This window comes from Pleurodeles waltl, chromosome 1_2 (genome assembly GCF_031143425.1).
Source record: "Pleurodeles waltl isolate 20211129_DDA chromosome 1_2, aPleWal1.hap1.20221129, whole genome shotgun sequence".
In the NCBI taxonomy this organism is placed as follows: domain Eukaryota; kingdom Metazoa; phylum Chordata; class Amphibia; order Caudata; family Salamandridae; genus Pleurodeles; species Pleurodeles waltl.
Window position 1 is genome coordinate 701,915,151 of NC_090437.1, and position 22,946 is coordinate 701,938,096.

At 41.8% G+C, this 22,946-nt stretch overlaps 1 protein-coding gene across 4 annotated transcripts in view; it reads right to left on the reverse strand.

The window, feature by feature from the left end:
• Nucleotides 1-22,946, reverse strand: part of FBXW7 (F-box and WD repeat domain containing 7) — a 547,043-nt gene that overhangs the window by 16,833 nt on the left and 507,264 nt on the right. For all 4 annotated transcript variants that reach the window (XM_069242654.1, XM_069242653.1, XM_069242660.1 and 1 more), the window contains 4 exons: nt 20,766-20,900; nt 8,992-9,115; nt 7,624-7,760; nt 6,392-6,505 (listed from right to left, as the gene is read on the reverse strand). In XM_069242654.1, coding sequence (XP_069098755.1) covers nt 6,392-6,505; nt 7,624-7,760; nt 8,992-9,115; nt 20,766-20,900 — 510 coding nt within the window. The remainder of the gene's footprint in view (nt 1-6,391; nt 6,506-7,623; nt 7,761-8,991; nt 9,116-20,765; nt 20,901-22,946) is intronic.

A 22,946-nucleotide genomic window follows, 5' to 3' on the forward strand; every position in this document is an offset into this window, starting at 1 on the left:
GCAATGACTTTCAACAGAAATATAAAACATGAATTCATTTTTACCAACAGAGCTGATACAAGGACGGCTAACAGAAACAAAATAATCGGTAGCAAGGGATTGGGATGTCCTCCAAACCTACCCAATGGTTTTAACTTCCTGTGCGAAGCAAGATGATTCCGAAACACAATGGTACACATGAAGCATGTGTTTTGGATTACGTTGATGTACAGGAAAAATATAACTAATCAAGATGTGCATCCTATTTGGCTGTGCTCATTTTCTTGCAATGGTGTCACTGAGCCTGTAAACATCATGTGCACTCAGAGTGCTGATCCACAAGGGAGCAAAAAACTACATGTGATACCTGAACAACCACAGGAAAAACCAAATAGATGATGTTGGTGGAGAGATATCAAACGAATGAAGCTAACTTTGCACACATTTCAGAAGGGAAAATTGAATGGAAGGGAGATGAAAGAGTGAACGAGACAGACAGGGTAAATTACTAACAAATTTCAGGTTGACTGTGGGACAGGGAGGATCCAATACATACAAGGTTGCTGGCCCCTGGTGCAAAAGCCGCCCAAGTGACCTCTGCAAAAATAAGCATACACACAAGGATATCTTTCAAAGCCCTGTGCACTATCCACAAGGCGATCCACAGGCTGCGACCTGACTTTTTCTAACCAAAATGCAACCTATACAGTCAAAGAAACCTAAGATCAATAACATCCCCGCTACCAATAATTCCTACATTTCAGAAATCATACACAGGAGGTAACTGTTTCTCAGTGTCGGCATGCCAACTATGGAATAAACTGCCAAAGAAAACTAGATTAATTCAGAATTATTTCCAGTTCAGAAGAGAGACAATCCTGGCTCTTCCCATATATCCTGGTTGGAAATCTATCCTCAACACTTACTTACTTTCTGACACAAACATAATATGCAATCATAACCTGCCACATCAAGCCCGGAGCACACCCTGGGCATCACATAAAAGCCAATACTTTCTAATAGATGACACCACTGCCTACGCCCTTCTGTCATCCATGCACTAGAGAATCAGAACTAATGGCCCCTGGTCCGCAAAGCACTTCGAGACTTCAAGGGGTACGAAAGTGCTAGTAAAAGGATACAATTACCAGTTTAATTTCTTACATGGTGCCATGTATGTCTGTTTCTAAAAGAACTTGAATAATGGAATGGATGCTTGCTTATGCGACCAATGAGGGTGTTTTTGGTGTTGCTGCCAGATGGCCTACAGTTAAAGGACTTCTACTCTAGGGGCTCGTGGTAACTGTGATTGCTGCATGCTTTGCAATATAAAGTTGCACAGAATTCACTGCTGTTTAAAGACAGATAGAACCAACATCTCTACGTTTCACTGGATACGTTTAACATCGTAAAGGCTACATTTTCTCTTGACTTCTCACTCTAGGAAGGATCTATTATGGAAACCCAGGGACTAAGATTTCAAGCATATGCTGTATAGGAGCCCAGGATCGTCTCAAGAGGTAACAATGAATGAAGAACGGTTTCACTTTATTTGACACGAAGCCGGAACACAAGCCAATATGATTCATATCATTTATGATTTGCCATTGTGGACACGGACTGCCGCTTTCAGCCTGACGTGGCTTTTCACGGCACGCTGTCAGACACCTTGATAGTTGAAAGCAGAACAGAACGAAAGGAGGGCAACGAAAAAAAGAATACAATTGTCAAATGTTACACAAAAGTAATCAGAAACCTCTGAAAAACATCTGAAAAAGAAAAAATATTGAAAGCAGGTCTATAGAGGACACAGGGTGGCAAGGGCAGCAAAATACGTCACGGATGATAGAAGTAATAAAGATGACTTGGCCCAATTTCCCTGGAATTCCAGTCAGTTCCGTGCAGCTTTCCATCTGCCGAATAACGGTTCAAGGTGACTTTCTTCAAACTGGATTTGCTCCAGGAAGCATTAAAAGGTTTGCATTTTATTGAACGTTCATGTGGAGTCTGTAACTCTCTGCCCATAAGATTTCAGAGAGCTGCCTTAAAGGGGAAAGCACAAAAAACACAGAGTCCCGAGGACTGATTCGCCAGCACCTCAGCCCACGTGTCACATACATGTACAACTTTCATAACTGCCCTACAGTTCGTAAGGACCACAAGGGGAGTCCAACTGAAAAGAGATGTGCTTCATGAGAGCACCTAGACCAAGAATAAGCTCTCTGAGAGAAACATCTAAATAGTGGTTTCTATGTAAACTCCAGGGTGACTCAACTGCTATGGCGTTGAGCGCCCCCCCCACCCCCCAAGCTAAGAGTCAGCAGCTGAAAAATAAAACAATATTTTATTATCGTTTTATTTCTCAGCTGTTGGCTGATTCAGCATGTGCAGGGAGAGGCGGGGCTGGGCCATGGGAGGGGGAAGGAGGAGTGCAGTGCACTTAAATGTGCATGTTACTTTGGCCAGACATCTTAGGTCGGCCAAACTAACATGCGCACTTCGGTTTCTCCAACCCAGAGCGGGGTTGGAGAAACAGCACAGACTCCAATGCACTGTCTGAATGGCAGACCAAGCTGCTCAGAACAATTCTGGCTGCCACTGGTAAAGTCATTATCAAAACTGCACAAAGATAAAATTGAATGGATAGATGAATGTGAACTACTAAAATGGTAGTCATCTCTTCCCTTAACAGCAGTGGCGGCCGGCAGTTTTAACAGGGAGGGGGGTGGGCAGGAAGTACACTCACACTTACACACACACACACATCCATTAACAACACTCATCAACATTCAAACATACACGCATGCACCAAACATTAATTTAAAACAATCACACACACTTACCTTCAGCCTCGGAGGTCCCAGGAGGGTTGGGACTGCTGCCTTCCCTCAGCCAGTGAGGGAAGGCAGCAGTCCCAGCCTCGTCAAAGAGTGGGATGGGGTCAGTGAGACTGCTGACCCCACCCCACTCTGTGACGAGGTGTCACTGATTGACACTCGCCCTGGGCGCTTCAGGGCTTAAACCTGAAGCGCCCAGGTCGCAGTCAATGGGTGACGCTTCCCTCATCATCTGGGGGTGGGCCTCGAGGCCCCTATGCTGAGCCAAGGAGGTCATGCCCACAGGAGCTGTAACCTCTTCAGCCCAGCAAAGTTCAGCTCAGGCAGGCAGGAGTCTGTGCAAATCGCGCATGTCTGCTCCTGGCTGCCTGACCTAAATATGAAGAGTGTCTGTCAGGCTGACCTTTGTTTAGCCTGACAGGAACTCTTCATGAGGGGCAAAAGGTGGGAGGGGGTGAGGGAGAGGGGGGGTGGAGGGGAGTGGCCCCGCTGCCCCAAAGGACGGGCCGCGCCTGACTAACAGTGCAAACAAGCCACTGCACATTTCGGAAAGTTTTAAGTAAATGTTACTGACTTTTTACGAATACAGGAAGTATGGAAATTGGTACCTTGCATGGTATCAGAAGTTGTTTGTTACAGATGGCATCAATAGTGAAAGTGGCACATAAAGAGCCACAAAAAGGCTATATGGCCTTCAGAACCCTGCTGAACGGATGTGACATCATGACATTAAACTGCCAGGCACTGTCCCCTGGCTCTAAAAGAATGTCTGATGATCGGTGCTTTTTCGCTCATATTATTATAGTAATACAAGTCAAATTAACTTCTTTAAACAATATTATTCAAGAGCTAAAAAAGGCCAATTAATTGCCCACCAACAGTTACTTCAAGTTGACCCATCGTGCCAATAGAAGCGTCATAATGACGCTGCATGGGTTTACTGCTCGAACACTGCCAAAAAAAGGGTGTTATAATATTTACTTTGTACATCATTTATATTTTTCGTTTAATGACATTAAAACTTTTGGTATTTTATTTTTGTAAACGTTAGTGATACTCGGACGTTTATAGAGGAAAGGGCCTTCTGTAAAGTGACATAACACAGAATTAAACAATACAACACCACATGTAAAGAGATGCACTCTATATTTCTAAAAATGTCTTTTCCCTTTATATTCTTGTAAGTTTAATGCAGTTTTATAAAGCTGAGTCATGACCCAAAGGAATAACTGACATACACTGTAGTGAAAATGGTCACTGGGGTTCTAGTACAACGATGCCTGGTTCTGATTGCTGGTATATTTGTGACAACATATGGATAAGCCCATTATAGTGGGTTTTCATTGTGATGAGATTACATATCCTGCACTATACAGAGAGCGAGGTAGCACTTCCTTCGAATGCACAATGAATAAACAAGAGCAGTACAAAAGGTGTCAATGACATCACACTGTGCACAAAGAGGATGCCCTCATTTTTCTAAAATGTTATCTTAAAAACACAATACAGAATTGTGATTTACGAATTAGATATTAAGTGCAACATAGCCCGTATACTCTTCACAGAGAAGCCGAAAGATGAAGGGCCAGATTCACAAACATTTTGCTATTTCTTATATTTGCAGGGTTCCTGGCTTACTAGTGGCCTACAGGCACCTCTGCTGGTGCCGCTATCTCACCTCACAATCAATCAATCAATCAAATACATTTCTTAAGTGCACTATTCACCCGGTAGGGTCTCAAGGCGCTGGGAGGGAGGGGGGCCAGTTACTGCTCGAAAAGCCATGTTTTTAGGTGCTTTCTGAAGGTTAGGCGGTCCTGTGTCTTGCTGGTGGGGAGATAGTTCCAGGTCTTGGCAGCGAGGTGGGAGTAGGATCTGCCGCCGGAGGTAGCGCGTTGGATGCGGGGGACTGTAGCAAGGGTGAGGTTGGCGGAGCGGAGCGGAGCTGTCGAGTTGGTATGTGCAAGTTGACTCGCGTTGAGGTAGGCCGGTCCAGTGTCGTGGAGGGCTTTGTGAGCGTGGACAAGGATTTTGAAAATTATCCTTTTGTTGATGAGCAGCCAGTGTAGGGATCTGAGGTGGGTGGATATGTGTTTGTGGCGAGGAAGGTTGAGGATGAGATGTGCAGCTGTGTTCTGGATTCGCTGGAGTTTTCTTTGAAGCTTGGTTGTGGTCCCTGTGTAGAGGGTGTTGCCGTGGTCCAGACTGCTGCTTATGAGTGTGTGGGTGACTGTTCTTCTTGATTCTAAAGGAATCCATTTGAAAGTTTTGCGTAGCATACGAAGGGTGTTGAAGCAGGAGGATGATATGACGTTGATTTGCTGGGTCATAGAGAGAGACAAGTCCAGTATGATGCCAAGGTTGCGTGCGTGGGTGGTGGGTTTTAGGGGTGGTCCGAGGGTGGGTGGCCACCAAGAGTCGTTCCATGCTGCCTTGCTGGGGCCGAAGATGATGATCTCTGTTTTGTCTGAGTTCACAAGAGAAGCTTCCCACTGGAAAGCAAACTGGTGGGAGGTGTGGACGCACAATCACCACTGACCCAACAGTAGGACTGCGGAACGCATATGGGGAGGCTACAATGCAGAAAGGGTAAACAGTAATATTTCCATGATACAGAAGATGTCCTCTGTGCAACAAAGCTATGGCAGTGAGTAGAAATTATGCTCTTCTCCCACGTAACATCTGGAAGGTTCAACATACCTTAAGTCAACCTGAAGTAACCTACGTTAAGGTAAATACTTGCAATTGACACACTTCCAAAAAGAAATACAACTAAGTCAGAAGAGCTGTTTTAACAACACAAACTACCACAAAAACTAAGATAAGATCAGAGAGAAAGTAGAGTGCCCCAAAACAGGACTTTGAAGGCAAATTTAAACCCCTCTCTTTTTGACAATTACTTTTTATACACAGAAAGATCTATCTACAAATACATCGAATGGCAGTTAGCAGGTGCCCGGTAAGCAAGATGACCCTACAAGTATGAGTTTGAGGAGTTAAAAAGCCCACATATTTACTTCCATGTAAAACTAAGTACAGTAACTATCCAACTGACGTGTAAAAAGAAGTCTGATTATTAACCCCTGCGATAGGCCGACTTGTGACAGTTGACATAAGAGACAGTTCAACAGGAAGTCACTTATCTGTGGTAAACGGGCAAGATCACTGCACTGGACAATATTTTATCCATTGCCCTTGTCATGTTCAAATAAATTATTGACTAGGAAGATACCCATGATAAAGAACTACATAAAACTGCAATTGCCTCTTATTGCGATCTCCATAGTCAATGATTTGATTGTAAATACATTTTTTTGTTACAGAAACAAAACCCTTGATTTTGGAGGAAATGATTTCCAAGTTATCTGAAAAATAGAGTCCCTTGGTCCTGGAGTAACTGACTGATGTGTTTTTGGTTATGTGTAACATTCTACACAAACAAAAAGTACTCTTGCAAAAAGCTATGTGCAGTTTGTTAAGTTCATTCTAGGATTTCCACTAGCCATTCTAATGACACAATAAAGTCCTACATCAATTACTGACAGACACAACACAAAACCTGAGGAGCAACTTACCTTGCCGGTGATTGCTGACCAAACCTTTAACGTGTTGTCGTCAGAACCACTAACTATTCGGTTTCCACAGAACTGTAGGCATGTGATCACGTGATCATCGTGTCCCTTCAGTACCTGATGAGATAAACACCCTGTTAAAACCTGCAAGAAACTGGTGGCTTGCAGAATAAAGAAAAACAGAGGGATGTCTTTTGATTTGTCTCAAGTAACTACGTTATGTGAAAACTAGCTAACCTTGTGCATGTTGCTCTGGACTATAGTGCAAAAAAAGAAAAGAAAAACTACAACAGACAAATGAAGGTAGCTTTTTAATAGAACTGGCTGTGTGAATTCCAGTAGTAGCAGAATTTGTATATTTACTTTTTTGCCAAAATAGATTTCATGGACACCATAGACATGACCAGTTTAGAAACAGAGCCATTCTGCCTAGTGGCTACATAGCCAACTTTTGAACTATGAGACCCAGGTGCTACAGAGGCATAATTTACTGGCACAAACTGTTCGCCCAAAGGCACATCCCTATGTTATTGTAAAGGAGAATCCCTGCCTGAAAAAATAGGCCCTTTTAGAAACCACTCAGGGGTGGCCGGAATGAAAGGCGGACTTGGACGACAAATATTGCGAGGTGCCACATGGCAGAATTTTACCCCCCTGTGAGGCTTCAAAAAGGCGAGATGGCTAGCGAGATTTGGCGCACACCCAGTGCGATTTTCTAATGTGGGCAGTCACGGTCAGAGGTCTTCTTTTCAAGTAGATTTGCTGCCTCTCTAAGTAGGTTTTCTACTCGAGTGGCAGAAAAATCAAGTAGAATGGCCGTGCGCTCTTGTGCTACACATTGTGCCATTTACGCTTATTTCTGTACTGCTGCTAAATTGGAGCAAGACATGCATATTTTTCGCTCACTGGCGGAACACCGCAGAATCTTATGAAGTGTTTCTACAACTCAGCGCAGCGAAACTCCTCATGTTCAGCCCACCCCCTATTATTAATATATACTTATTTTAGTCAAACCTAAACATTTTACATCTAAATGTACTCCTCTGTTTAAAACAAACCCAAAGCAGAGAGCGAGTCACTTCTGGGAATGCTCATTTTAATCTTGGCACTATTGGTGGCTATGTCAGTATGCTTTCACTATTAACAGTGCCACTTACTAAAGTATATCCACAACAAAAGAAGGCCTGGCATGTGATCTGCATTAACAAGATCAATTCAGTTTACAAAAAGATTACCTTAGGAGATTTAAGCTCTCCTCGCCGCCAGTTGGTATCGATTCGGTGCTGTCGTATGTACGCGCTCTTCCAGGGACTGTGTGTGAAACCAGGCTTTATCACTTTCCGCCTCTTTATATGCAACGGTTCATCGATGCCTTGAAGATGAAAGAGTAAGCACAACCTCATCTACCGTTCCGTTTCACAGCCCACAAATAATCACAAAAGTTCTTAGGCTCCACAACACACCCCTATATGTGCATGCTCGATATGTGGCACAGATCATAAAATCAAATACGTTTAGGTCACCAATGCAGGTCCACTAATGTTCCCAAATTAGAGCCACCATAATCACTGTCCAACACCTTAACTTTATCAAAATTCACCAGTTTCCCTTGGTCGAATGGTCACATTGGTGCTGTGTATTAAGGGACAGTGTCTAGACCAAACCTGAATCTGTTGCAGAGGGACACAGGATGCACGTACCCAACAAAAACCTGTGTCAAGAAAAACTTTCTCTCACACAGAGGCAGATCCCTGGGAGTACAGCAAACTAGACTGGGGTACTCGAATCGCAGGGAAGAACAAACAACCGTTATTTCCAGGCCAGGCATGAAAACCATAGTGTTTCAGCATGCATTTGTTAAAACCCCTCAGTTCCTGTAGCAGTGTCTTAAGAATATTGGAGAGGTACCCCCCTCCACATCATCACATACTCTCACTTCCCTCTTTCTGTACTTCACCATCCCATCTAGTGCTCTGAAGCAACTGGAAGATGACATCACCATTTGTCATGTCTCTATCAATCTATCCTCCATTCCCACTCTGACTCATCCCAAACCCATTCTACTACTTTAATCTCCTAAATAACCCTGCCTAAGCTCTTCCATCCTCTTCCACATCAAACTCACCCAAACCTCAGTTTACTACTATGACCTATCAAACAACCCTACTAAATTCTCCCTCATTTATCTCACCTTCAACTCAGCCAAAACCTCTCCTGCTACTATGATCTCCCTAACCCTTTCCACAGACTCTTCCCTCCTTCATCCCCCCTTTACTCATCCCAAGCCTAAATCCTATTACTATAAACTCCCAATTAACACTTCTGGATTCTTCCCTCCTCCACCCCTCCATTACTCCAGTCAATCCAACTAACAAACTCACATATCCGCGGCTCAAATGAACTCAAAATAATACTAAAACTGTACCCATATTTCCCTATACTAATCCTCCACTAATTCCTTTTGGGTTCCGGAGTAGCGTGCTACTTGCCAAAAAGCGCTTTGACGCCTCGTCAGGGGTAGTAACCAATATATAAATACTATTACAATTACAATCTAACGCCCTATAAAAGACTATAAAAATAAAATAAACAAGGAGCCTCACCATCTTCCTTGCATTTCTCTCTCCAGAGAAGGTTGTCTTCTGCTAGAATTCTCCAGTAACGACACGTCTGGGCAGCCTGCAGCAGGTCCTTGGGTTCCAGGAAAGAAAGCACATACAACGCCAGCTACAAAGCAAGGATAAATGAACCTTAGTGGAACTGATAACCCAAGAGTCAGAGATGCAAGTGCTCAAATTAAAATGTTTCAAAGCTAACGGGGGGTAGGCATGTGGATGGCACAGAGAAGATCAGTGGGGAGTACCAACTCTACACTGATGCAGTTGCTGCACAGATTTTGGTACTGTGGGGGGAAACAAATGCTGCCCCATGGCATAGCCACAGAGTTGGCAGGAGAGTGCATGGGCCTCCAACATATTTTGTTCCTGGTATTTCTTCTGCTCATGGTGGTTGTGACAATTTGAAATTAAACGGTAACCAATCAAAGCATTACCTTTTGGTCTCTCAGCACGTCTATAGTGCAGGTGCTGAGCATGCACACAGCCCATTAATGCACACACAAACTGCTGAGGGCACTGATACTGAATGCTCACAATGTAATACAGACTCCTTTGCAACGTTTGATCACGACTGAAAGAATAAGATTTCTGAGCCTCTCATTTTGAGATATCTTTTAGGAAAGGCGCACCCTTGGGGTTGAGGCTGATATTTACCCAGTACAATCTTTGGAGTTTAGGGTTCCCAGATTGAATATGAGGTACTGAGGTTAAACCACCACAAGCTTTGGATAAACGGCGCAGAGTGCAGCTTAGAAGAACAAGTACCCTGGATGGGAATGAGCACATCAGAATCTTGCAGCCGGCTACTGAAACCTCTGTGCACCAACGATTTCACAAAGGTAGGTCATGGCTGGCAGCTAGTTTGATGGCTTTGTGGAGGGACACCAGGTAACATTTTCATTTTGGCAGGGTAAATGCAGAGGGTGGTAGGTGTGGGTGGCTGTAGGCCAGGTATTTTATTTTTACATTTGGGAGAAGGGAAGCCACATTATGTGTTGCTACTCCATTATTACCAGGGTCACTAGAATTATGCAGCAGAAGAGGACCAAATTAAGTGGCAGAGTTGAGTAAATTATATGACAAGAAAAGGCAAATTATGTGGCATACTGCAGCACATTTTGTAATGTAGTATTACTATATTATTTAAAAGGTGACCAGTCCAGTTTTGGAAAGGGCCTTCCACTGCGCCTAAAATACTTGTTGCTACATTTTTCGTAATTTTTGAACTGTCAGAGCTAGAAACATTTTTTTGATAAAATCTGCAGATAATGCAGCAGATGAATGATTATGTCGCAAATGTGGCAAATCCATAATTATGTGAAAATTGCAGCACAAAAGCTTAATTCCAGTAGCCCTGATTATCACTCTACCCCAGCGTAGCAGTTAAAAGCAGGGAACGTTGATTGTGCGGGAGGTATGCAGGACATAAAACTGTAGATGGGTGAAACGTGAATAATGGTGTGTTTTTCACCTTAGATTTCTAAGTGACATCGAAACTCCATGTGATTCGCTCGTTGTTCCTTTAAGGTTACTCAGACCTCACTCAAAACCCTTTAGAGAAAAAGATCCTGTTATTGACTGCTACCCAACTGTAATGTTATATATTCTGACCCAAAGGAGCAAATGGTGTAAAACTAACCATCATCTACATATTTTTTATAAAATCCACATAGTATACCGCAAGGGGATACAGAGACTTGGACGTTACCTGGAAATTACCCAATTCAATGTCAGCTCGGGCGAAATGCAATAAAGCATTATTTTACTAAGTGCAGTAAATGGATGATGCAACCTCAAATCATTACAGGTGGAAATAATATCAGCAAAGGGATTTAAAGAACCTTTAAAAGAAAAAAAGTATGGAGTAAGCAAGAGAAAATCAAGACACCATGTAGGGGATATATGCCAAAAGGAATGTATCAACAGAACTGACATAGCTGTTCTAATCTGCCATACAATTCTAGGATTATGTTTCCTGGCTGAAACATAAATCTGAGGTAGGATATTTACACACATTTTGAAACTGGAAAAAGGCAATGGCCTCAAAACAGCAGAATCAAGAAGAGGCAGGGTTGGGAGAAGATACAGACAGAAGCTGCTGATCCTGAAGGGGCAAAGATAAATAGACTGCACTTTGACAGAACAGGTAAGTGATTAGATGTTCAGAGCAGTCATCAATGAAGAGAGAGTTAAACAAGAATGTGGCAGAAAGAAAACAGGGGGTGATTAAGGAAGCCAACAGAAGAAATGCAAGGTGAAGTAAGGACTCCATTGTGGGTTACCTGGAAGTAACAGAAGGCGGGGTTGGAAACCAGCAGTGATAACTAAGGGTTTGGTGCAGGGAAAGGACAACCAAGTACAAACGTAGCAGATGTGGCGGGTGCAGCGGAAGGAAGAGTACAACTCAGGGATCTAGCTGTCAATGGTGCAGTGCTACCAGGACACAGAGGCACCACTGAACCTGGTTATTGGTGTTTTTCACACTTCAAACTGTGGCCAGGGGGGAAATTCCTTCCTTGCTTTAGGGCTCATGATACACTGGCTAACAACAGGACTTGGGTCTGTACGAAACAAACCATAAATCTAGCTTCCACGTCGACTGTTACCCCAAAGGCAAAGAAAGTAAGAGCAACACTGGGGAGGCTACAGAAAAATAATGGTAGATCTGTAAAAGGTCAAGCTTTAAACAGCAGATGCCATTAGTTGACAAACAGCAGAGAGCGGGAGAGTACAGCCAACATGAGAAGGTTTCAAAGCAGAAAAGAAATATAGAATTGTGTATATTAATTACGTGGTGGTGAGTGAAACCATCAGCTGGGATGAGAGTACGAGATGAACTGGGGTCATTTAAAAAATGGAAGGGGAAGCAATGTAGAGTCCCTAGGACATGGGTTTATCATGGTTTACTAGCCCAAAAATTATAAGATGCAGGGCATCTATCTGCATGGTCATCCTGTTGCTCAGACAAGTGAGTTTTCATATTTGGGAGTGGTCATGGATGCTAGGAGTAATTGGGGTCCATGCGTTGCCAAGGTGAGGCAGCCATTTTTTTACCTTCAGTGGGCCACATTTTCAATTTGGATAAAGGCATTTGGAAAAAAACAGTAGCCCCTTTTCTGGAAATCTAAAAGAGAATGAGCCTCCTGGTTCTTACTTGTGGAGCAGTAATTTGGGGACACTCTAACACTAGCCCCCTCTAAGCTGAGCAGAATAGGATATTTAGGAGACTTTTGGGTGTCCCATTTTCTACCTACATTTTTCACCAGAAACTTGGGATGGAATATGTTGAGGACCCTATTAATTTGGCTCCCTTGCTTTTTGTAGTGCTCTATTTGGTGTAAACATACATGTCTCAGAGAATAGAGAGATCATTAATGACTGCCTCGCATGAGAGAGAGAGAGAGGCATGAAAATGTCCTGGTTCAATTACTTCAAAACTTAATTACGAAGCTGGGTAGGCCAACCTTTTCCACAAACCCGTCCTCCATTCGTAAATGGGATATACTGTGGGTCAAATTCACTTTTAAGGAGAGATTGAGAGCACAAAGGGAGGACTATAAATTTAACAAATGGTCCATCAAAGAGTACGTAGAGACTCAGACTGTCCCATCCATTGAACCTTACCTGGAGTGTAATGACAGCTCTTGAAAGAGGCTCCTGCTCACTAGGTTTAGGTTAGGATTTATCAGATGGCATCTTGGCTGCCCCTAATGGCCAATTTGAGCCTATAAAAGTTTTGTATGTCTATGTGATGATTCTTCCCCCACAAAGCCTGTTGCATCATCTTTTTTTCTAATTTTTTTATTGATCTCACATAAAGGTTCCTAATTCCACTTCTATGCAAGCGGGGAATTAGAACCTCCAAATTAGTCCTTGTGTATTTGCAATAACTGGCCTGCCCATCTAATTGCATCAACATCTGTACTTTCCTAAAACGCACAATTAGTAGAAGTAAATGTTTCATGTTTTAACGGAAAGGCCTTATTTCATGATGGAAGATATATGCACTTTATGGACTCAATTTTAGATCCTCGTATTATGCTTTGCACTTTGTAAGTACTAACTTGTTTTGTAGGTCAACACCCAGTGTGTAATTTATCGTCTTTGCCATGTAACATTTTGTGCAACTGAGGAGTATTGCTTGCTGCAAATTGTTTTCTAAATTGTATTTTAAATCTTTTTTCTTTCTTCATATTTATGTATATATATATGTATATATATATATATATATATATATATATATTCTTAAAAAACAAAGGTTACAGGGGCTTCACAATTAGGTTCTGAATTTATTCGTACAAAAACTAGAAATTCAGCAGTTATAGGTACCTCAGCTAACTAATACTGCCGCTCCCGTAATGCACTGCTTATGACCTCGCATATTACATCACTCATGACATGGTCAGTCATTTAAAAAAAAAGCCCCAGGGACTTGGCCCGACCGGGGGCATTCGACTAATAAAGCACAGGAGGCTGCGCTTTATTTTTTTGTGATCTTACAAGCGGATTCACAGATCCACCACGTCTCTGCTTGTAAAATCAACAAAAAAATGCTTTTTAGGCCTTGGGGGTCCCTTTGGTGCCCCACCACCAGAGCTAAGCTGTCAGGGTGTTCACACGCTGGCCTCCCCCTCCTTTTTATTTTATTTTTTTACTTTTTTTTGTGACTCGGCTTCAGCCGAGTCACAAGATGGCTGACAACACTTTAACACCTTCCGTTGTTGAGGTGTTATCAGCCAATCAGATCTCAGCCAGAGATTAGGAAGGGTCGCCAATCCTTCGTGTCCCGAGATATACAAATTTGGGTATTTTTTATTTTCTCAAAAACTACTGAACAGAATTAACCAAAACAAGAAAGCACTCATTCTGGACCAAGGCCTACCTTCCTGCCAAATTTGGTGTAATATCGTTCAGTAGTTTTTGCGCTATCGCTGTTCAAAATCCCTATGGAAAAATGAATGGGGAAAACGTATTTTGGGGCCCCCCTTTTTTCTCTGCCCCCTCTGGACGGATCACCGGACACTTCCCAGGCACGAGCTGATAGAACTGGCAATTTCTTTTGTAAAGTTTCATGAAGATTCATCAAGCGGTGCCAAAGATATAGGCAAGTAAAAAAATGCTTTTTGTATAGAAACTTAATCCTACCTATAACTACCTAATGGTGAATGCCACTAGGTAATATATATATATATACATATATATTTTTCTGAAAGTGATGAATTATGTTTTGAATGCATGCTTTTATGGCCATAAAAAGGTTTTGAGGATTTATCTGTTAATGCAAATAGAGAGGCATTGTGAATATTTGTTTCAAGAGTATCTAAAGAGGTTCCACACAGGTTGGTCTATCTGTAAGTATATAGTTTATGGTAGGAGTGAGTGTAGAACCGAATGGGCAAGAAAGGCTTATTTCTCAATATAGCAAAGGGGAAATGCCAAGAAAGTTAAAAGAACCACAGTGACTTATTTACCTCACCTCAAACATGTTGGCCTTCCTTTGTTGCCAGTGGAAAGCCATTACCATCTGCTCACATATACTCTTTAGGGCCCATTTGCTCTGTTGCCAACAGTGCTCTCCAGGTGGCAACCTTTGTTAACACTGGTGAGGCTCTTTCAAAAGCCAGACCCTTTTGGGGACCAAAAGTGACTGGGGTGGGGTGTGCGAAGTATCTCTGCATCAGAGAATGCTTTTGGCAAAAGTTCCCTGGGGATTGTTCCCATTTAAATTGTTCCCATTTAAAGGCCCTGAAACCAGTAGCTATTTCCTATCAAATGATTATCTGCATATTTGCAGAAGAAACATTCTTTACTAAAGTAAATTCTGAATCTCAGGCAAAATACCCTAAGGAACGTTAAAAAAAAAAATCATAATGAAAATCTGTGGCTAATGTATGTATTTATGAAGCTAAAACGAAGGCACTTTTCAGAAGCAATAACATACTAATAATAAAGTTCTATCAAATCAATCGACTACAGTAGCATAAAAACAAATTAAAGGCATTCCAAAGCACAACAAATACCTATAAATCTAAAATGGAAAGTTAACTAAGCCGAACATTTGACAAAACTCATTACAACTTTACACACCAGTAATTTCCAAAGGAGGCAGTGATCTCATGGGCCAACTGTAATGCTCCCTACAACCAACAGAGTATTCAAATATATTTCAGAGTCCCATTGCACACAACAACATTGTAAAGCTTAAAACAGAACAGCTAACCATAAAAGCAGGTTTTTAAAGACATTAAAAAGCATAGAAACAAAGTGGATAAAAATCAAAGGAAAGCAACAGGCACCAATCAGGATATACTGTGGTGACAAAATAGGAGTGGTTAAAAAACAAGCATTTGCAATGCAATAGGTCTCGCATTTGCTTGAGTTAGAGCTATTGGCATTGTAAATTCATAACTGGACTTTTCTTGCCGCGTAAATTGGTCAACTCTGCCTCATAATTTCATCTTTTCCTACCATATAATTCCCGTGGCCCTGCATATAACTAAAGCACTACCATTTACCTTCTTCCTCTATCTGCCGCAATAAATGAAAATGTTGGCATTTGGCATCCTAATTTATATGTGCCATGCTAAATCCAATAGAATACCACTTTCACAAACCCACCATCAGAGTTGCTAGCTGGCTAACAGAATTCTCCAAAAACAGACACAAGACAGCCACAGAGAGAAATAAACTAGAAGGGTCACCCAGACCTATCAAGAGTGTTCAAACAGTCATAGTGTAATAAGGATGTTAAGTTGGCCTGAATCATGGTCATAATTGTAATGAGAGATTATTAAAACATATACAATTATCATATAAACCTTTATAAGAAATACATTTTTGGCATTATACCGTAATGCTTAGAACAGTTACTAGAGGGCACCATAACAGAAATATCATTTGTAAGAAACATGGTCTTGTAACCATATTGTTAGCCCCTAGAGGGCAAAACTCCATGAAAAAAACAGAAGAAAGTAATGCAGTGTAACCATACACTTAGCCCCTAGAAGGCGTTTTTAGGGCTAGAGGGCCTACTGAAATGATATTACAAACAAGACCTTTAAAACAAAACTTCTCCCAGCTGTAAAACAAAAGTGCTAGCCATGAGAAAGCTTAAAAGACACTGAATGGTGGGAGGGGTTATTATTTTGGGGTTCCCATTAACATAGTATGGGGACCCAGAGATGATGTATACATAAAGAACGTTTTGAAGTTGGTCCATTTTACCGGGACCACCACAGGCTGAGTTATGAGCAAAAATGCTTTGTAAAAGTAATACCCTGCAAAGCATTATATGGCAAGTTTTCGTGCAGCCAATACTGAGTATATTTACTGCAATGCTTAGAACAGCCTCAAAAGAACATCACAATAAAAATAGCATTTGGAAGAAACATGGTCATGTAACCATACAGTCAGCCCTTAGAGAGCATATTCACATGAAAAAAGAATGGGAGAAAGTAATGCAGTGTAATCATATATTTAGCCCCTACAGGGTGTAGTGCATTAAACATTTTCAAGGTTAGCAGGCCTAATGCAATATTACAAACAATGCCCTTTAAACACAAGCTATTCCCAGCTGTAAAACAAAAGTTCCAGACATGAGAACGCTTAAAAAGACACTTAAAGGTGGGAGTAATTATTATTTTGGGGACCCAGAGATCATGTAGACAGAAAGAGCGTGTCATGCTGAACGTTTTGTAGGTGCTCCCATTGTCCCAGGACCACCACAGGCTGAGTTATGAGCAAAAATGTTTTGTAAAAGTAATGCCCTGCAAAGCATTATTAGGCGAGTTTCCAGAGTGCAGTGAATATGGTAGTATCGACTCTCCCACTGTGCGGGGAGAGATACTTTCGCTTTGAGGATTTCTGTTTTTCGTAAAGCATTTACCAATTTCAAGTGTTTTAAGGGGAGAGCCACAAGAAATTACTCTGATTAGATGTGAACAATATGACCAGCACTCCAATACCGCCAACTGAGTTCACACTGTGGTGCCTGTTCGCACTGTGAGCGCCCCAGCCGCCATGCAGCATGAAGGGGAGAGACAAAAGAAAAAAAAAATAGTTTGCCCACGCTGAAGTATATCGGCAATCGTGCAACAATCCATGTCACAGGGGCAATCTGCTAGGCATGAGAAAAAGAGCCTCAAGGCGGGACAAACGTGAAGCATTTACCAATGACTTTAAAAAGGCAAAACCAGGAACGAATGAAAGTGATGGGCGTGGTTAAAAGCCCACAATACTTATAACAGGTCACAGTGCTTGCACGCTCGACCTGAAAACGAAACAGCTGCATAAGTGCACATGTAAAAGCAACAGCTTGGGAGTTTCAGAGCCAACGCTGCATGGAAAGCTCCAAGAAGACGGCCAAGACACTGGCTCATAAGTTAGTCTGACAGGGTCATATATGGCCATTCACTTACAAATGGCAAGGTACTACCTTCAGGAGCCTGGTGTCTTTGCTGAGCATTTCGTTCCCTGGAGAATTGTAATTCTACGGTGGGACCGACTGTTAACCAGCCATGGACATAGCTGGGATACCCGGGGATTAACGGGCCAAGCAATCTTAGGTATGGTGAGGTGCAACAGGCTATCTATGACAGCTAAACAGCAATGCACTGTGTTGCGGTGCATGGTGATCCAGGTAAAGGCTCATACAAGTCATTCTTACTGATGCAGTGCTAAAGATGCAAACCTAGGAAAGTGCAACTTTTGGTAGCACGCCACTGACAGGCCAGAAGTATCCTAAGCCGCTCTGCACAGCATCACACTGGATGTTTCATTAGTCATCTGTTAGGAAACCTGTGCCTTCTGGCGAGTCACAGATAGGAATTCAAACTGAAGAACACTTTTAAAGAAGGTGAACTGCAAATGTCTTTCCAACTGCCCCGTTGGAGGGTTCTGGACTAGCAGATTTGACATTTTCCCCTTGGGTTCTTTTCACCATTATAGCTCGGATGCTTTTAGATGAAGTATATTACAGAGACACAAAATGTCTGCAGTAGTGCATGGTACAATGCCAAGCTGCAATTAAGTGCTCGCTCTGATAACCGCGGACTTTCAGTGCTGGGAAACCATTACCGGCTTCCAAATACAGAAGACTAAACTGAACAGCCATCAAAGAATACACCTCGCAGCAGTCACCACCCAGTGCTGAGCTGGCATCACTTGTTCACCCTGGAATCTATTCGACTGCAGTTGATTACAGCACGCTTGAGATGGCCCAGGCCTATGGAAATGGGCAGGACAGAACAGCACCTTACTCGAATTTTTACAGCACAAAATCGTAGACCTAAGCAGCTTGGGCTTAAGAAGGTGAGCTTTATGTAGTGTGAATGGGCATGATCTTCAATGAGGTTTAGTGAATATCCATGAAGTCTGATGGATGACACCAGAGGGCTGTACTGAATCATGACACATACTTTCAGCATCCTCCCCTGCCATGTATGACAGAATAGAAAACGCCTCAATACAGCAACGGGAGCTAAACTAACTTACAAACACACTTTCCCATAGAAGACACAGATCCGGGAATCACGTTGAACAGACAAATAGCGTCCACTAGACCAAGCCTAACCTAAGGAATGTTTCTTGAACTGGAAGCACGGGACAAAGAAAAAAGTTGGACCACTGAACTACATCAGAGTCTTCATCACAAAAAAGGAATATATATATATATATATATATATATATATATATATATATATATATAATGGGTCCCAACCCCTCTATTTAAACTAATGTTGAACACAGGAACCCCATGATTTAATTTATGTTTTAATTTGAGAATTTTGAAAAACAACGCAATACACCCAGCTATAGACTCGCAGACCTCTGGATCAGATACTTAGAAGGAAGACAACAGATGACGTTGTGAATATTAGCAGACTTTTTCTGGAATAATAGTCCCAAACACAAATATACAGACCAACTATGCAAATAGGAAAGTAGTAAAGCCGTAGTGAAGATTCTAAAGGGACAACAGTATGCAGGACTAAAGGGGTGGAAGCCATTTTTAGGCGTCAAACACATTCACTGAACACAACGCACCACCACTGCGAAAGATGCACAATCGGACTCCACTGCCTCGCTGATCGACGTATACAGCAACATGTGAACTGCTTTTGTTTCCCAGAAAGCCTCAGTTAGTTGTCTAGGTGTGCGAGAAGCAGTTGGCTTCCTCACTGAAAACACGACTCCCCTATACTTAATGCTCAATACATATTCTTCAGCGACCCATTTGAAATTCCATTTCACACATCTGTAACACTCCTTGCCAACATCCCCACAGTTTCTCACACCAACCTCAATCCTTCTTCCATTTAAACACTCATCCACATGTTTAGTCTGTCTCTTTTATACCTCTTTACCATCTCTCCCAATTTATCATGTATATAAAAATGAAATGAACTTCACACCTGAGAGGAGCCGACGGATTGCCTCCTTTGGAGGATCTTTATAAAAAGTGACAGTTTTATTTAGAAGATCAGTTTCCAATGAAACACATTAGGCCCGGCTGTGGATGAGTTGATCCATCAGGCGGAGAATATCTTATTCTTTCCATTACCTCCCCCATCCAATATTGAGCACCTTTGCTAGGAGCCGAGAGCTCCACTTAACACTCCTTTCAACAAATATGTGCTTTCTACAAACGCAGCTTGGGGGCGAGTGAGGAAATTACCAGGGTGCTTGGCAACACATCCTGACTCTTCAATATAAATAAGCACGGCCAGGCTCACCCTCAAAGACACCATACTTAGATTTTAAGTAACACTTCACCATTCCTTGTTAAGCATAGCAAAACTAAACAAATAAAAGAAGAAATAATAGAATCATACTTCAGCTAAGATTGAATAATACTAATGACTGACCCACAGAATGGACAAAAATTATATAAATAGAAAAGTAAAGGCCAAAAGAAAAAAATCAGTAATGAGAACTCAAAAACATTAACAAGCTAAAGGTATTCTAGCAGATGGGCATGTCCCTTTGTGAGCACTACTGAGAGGTATGGCTAGTTTGGAATTCTATCTTTTCTACTGTTTATTACAGTTACACAATTACAAGATAGCAGCCACGTACACATAATCAAACGCAAGGACCCATACATCTCGGAAAGGGGGAGAGACAAAGAGAGAAGGCGAAGAAAAGGGAGAGAAGTGCTGACAGAGCGTAGGAAGGGCCTAGAAAGAGGTGGAGGAATGCGTGACAGAGAGAGCGAGGGCAGGGATGAAAGGGAGGATCTAGAGACCACACAAAGGGGAGCAATCGCCAACCAGGTGGGTGGAGCAAAAGTCAACAGAGAAGGGAAGTAAGAAGGGAACAACCAAATGCAATGACGGGAAAATGGATGGGCTATGCATTCTCCTTGATTACTAGATGACAAATGCTACAGAAAATGCAAGGGGTAAACATAGTTCCCTGTGGTCATTTGTGGAAGGATACTCATTCAAACAAAAATCAAGGTAAGGAAGCAATGCTCTAGAAGCCGGACAAACACAAAATTAGGAAATGAATGAGGAGCAGGGAGTTGGGATGGGCATTAAAGCTCTGCAGTTATGATCACAGGGCTGACCCATAGCCTCAAAAACTCAGTGTATTGTATAGGTTACCAGCAAGAGTCAAAGAAACTTGTCTGTAGCGAGATAGCAAACAAATGACGCAACTTACTACTATGTTGTAGAGTACTCCAACAAGCTCTTCATGGTGGGTAATGTACTAAAATACAAAATATAACGTGCCCAGACCGAAAACAAGATCCTTACCTCTTTGGGGAGCAAAGAAATGAAGTCTCTTTGAAACTGAGGCTCAATCACTTGCATCATATGCTTCACTTGCGTCGGCTCACAGCTGTCGATGAGTTCATCTAGAGCAAGTAACTTCTCTGGTCCACTCCAGCTCTGCGAAAAAGCCAGAAAAGTTTAAATACGTGAGCAAAATGTTATGTCAGTAGGAACCCAACTAGAACCATAAAACGTGCTTGGAATTTCAACTGATTAGACACCCGTTTGAAATTATTTGCTGTAAAATGTAATCTGGATTCAGTCCTCAAACCTGTTTTCAACCCCTTCCCTCGGAATGATACAAAAATGTGTAATATTTTTCTATAGTTATTCAATCAAGGATTTTCTGGTAACTTTTACAAAGGACATACATTTTTTGCATTAGGATTGAGATGTTTGACTATCAACTCTGAAGGAGCCTTTTCCCAGTTCTTTTGGAAGCTGGGCACAGACACCTCTGTGAGAGGGGTTGATTTGCATGCTGCACTTGCTCACTTTTCTGAGATATGTTGACCTGCACATATATGCTTGTGCCATGTCAGCATAGTGAATCCGTGAGATCCAGGTTTACCACTAAAAAAATGTATGAAGCGCAGGTCACAAATGTGAACCCTGCCACAGCCTATTCAGAATTCCAACAGTGAGTGTGTTGAGTAACACTAAGTGGGACAACAACACTTACTATTCACAGCAATTAGTTAGATACAGCATGAGTATAGTATGAAGTACTCTATAAAAATGTATTATAAATGTAAACGGGTGCAGGGATATTTGCGTCTGTTTGCATTAACTGCATAAATGTCAAACTGATTAGGTTTGTAAATGTTTAGCAGGTCATTATCTTATTTATATTAATCTGAAAATAACAGATTTTAACTTAAAACAAGAAAAAAAAGCACAATGCCTTAGAAAGGTATGATTCTGCATTACTAATGTGCCAGCATATGATTTGCCATCACTAATGTGTTAGAGAAAATTTTAAAATTATTTACTATGAAAGGAGTACAATGCCATGGCCAAATCTATGGATCCCTTCAATGGTGAACATCATGCTTGACTTAAAAAAATAAACAGACTAAAACAATGCAACAGACACGTTCTTGGCATTTTGGACACTGCTTACTGTAATGGTTCACAAGGAGCACACCGAACTGCTCTGATGTAGTAAAATACTGAATTAAATTTTAATGTTCATATAGAAGTGCCATCAGGATGCATGGGATATGCTGTATCATGCTATATGCATTATCAGTGGTATTCTAAACCAAAATTACTAGACACTTTACGGATATAGAGAACATGCTGCTGTTTTAGCAGAACAGGAATAAGAATGATGGCGTGGTTTTTACCAAAAGCAAGTGATATATGTAAGCGCAAAACATACTTAATCTACTTTGAAAAAACCTTGAATAGCTCTCGCTATACTTCAGAATGAATCGCAAAGGCGTTATAGACAAGGACTTCTAAAAAAGTAGGCCCGTGTTACCTGGTGATGTTGCATCTACTACATATGAACAAGGAACATTCAATGACACAACACGACAACCGACAGGCAATGAAGTACACGTACCAACACCAATCACGCTTCTTCTACCAAGAACAGCTCATCTGGCCCCAATTTTCCCAATGTCCACACGCCCATCGACCAGTATGCTCTGAGGCGGCTGCTAGGCAGCATGACTGCTGCTATACAGGAAGATGATACACATACATTTTAAAACACATGCATCACCGGGGGAGGGAGGTGATTAAAGAAAGCACTATCAGACCTTCATATAAAGCCACCGCATAATCTCAAATTATAACAATTCTAGGGTAACATCTGTCAGTGTATGTTGCCATTATTAATTTATCCACGAATTTCTTCCGCAATTTCAGGCATAAGAAAATATTACTTAATTGGCACATTTCGTTAACGTTTTTTCACCATCTTTTTTTTTTTTAATGAGCTCCTGAAACTCAAAGGAACAGCTGATGCGAAAACCCAGTGTTTACTGCTGTTCAATGGGTTCATGGCTGCAGAACCATGTATCACAAACACATCATTAATGTGGATGGCAGATGCCGTTCGCCAGACCGGTCCCTGCCTATTCTCCACAACTCAAAACACAGTTCACCTCAACATACAGGGTTCCCTGACCGCCGCGGATAAAACCCAAGTAT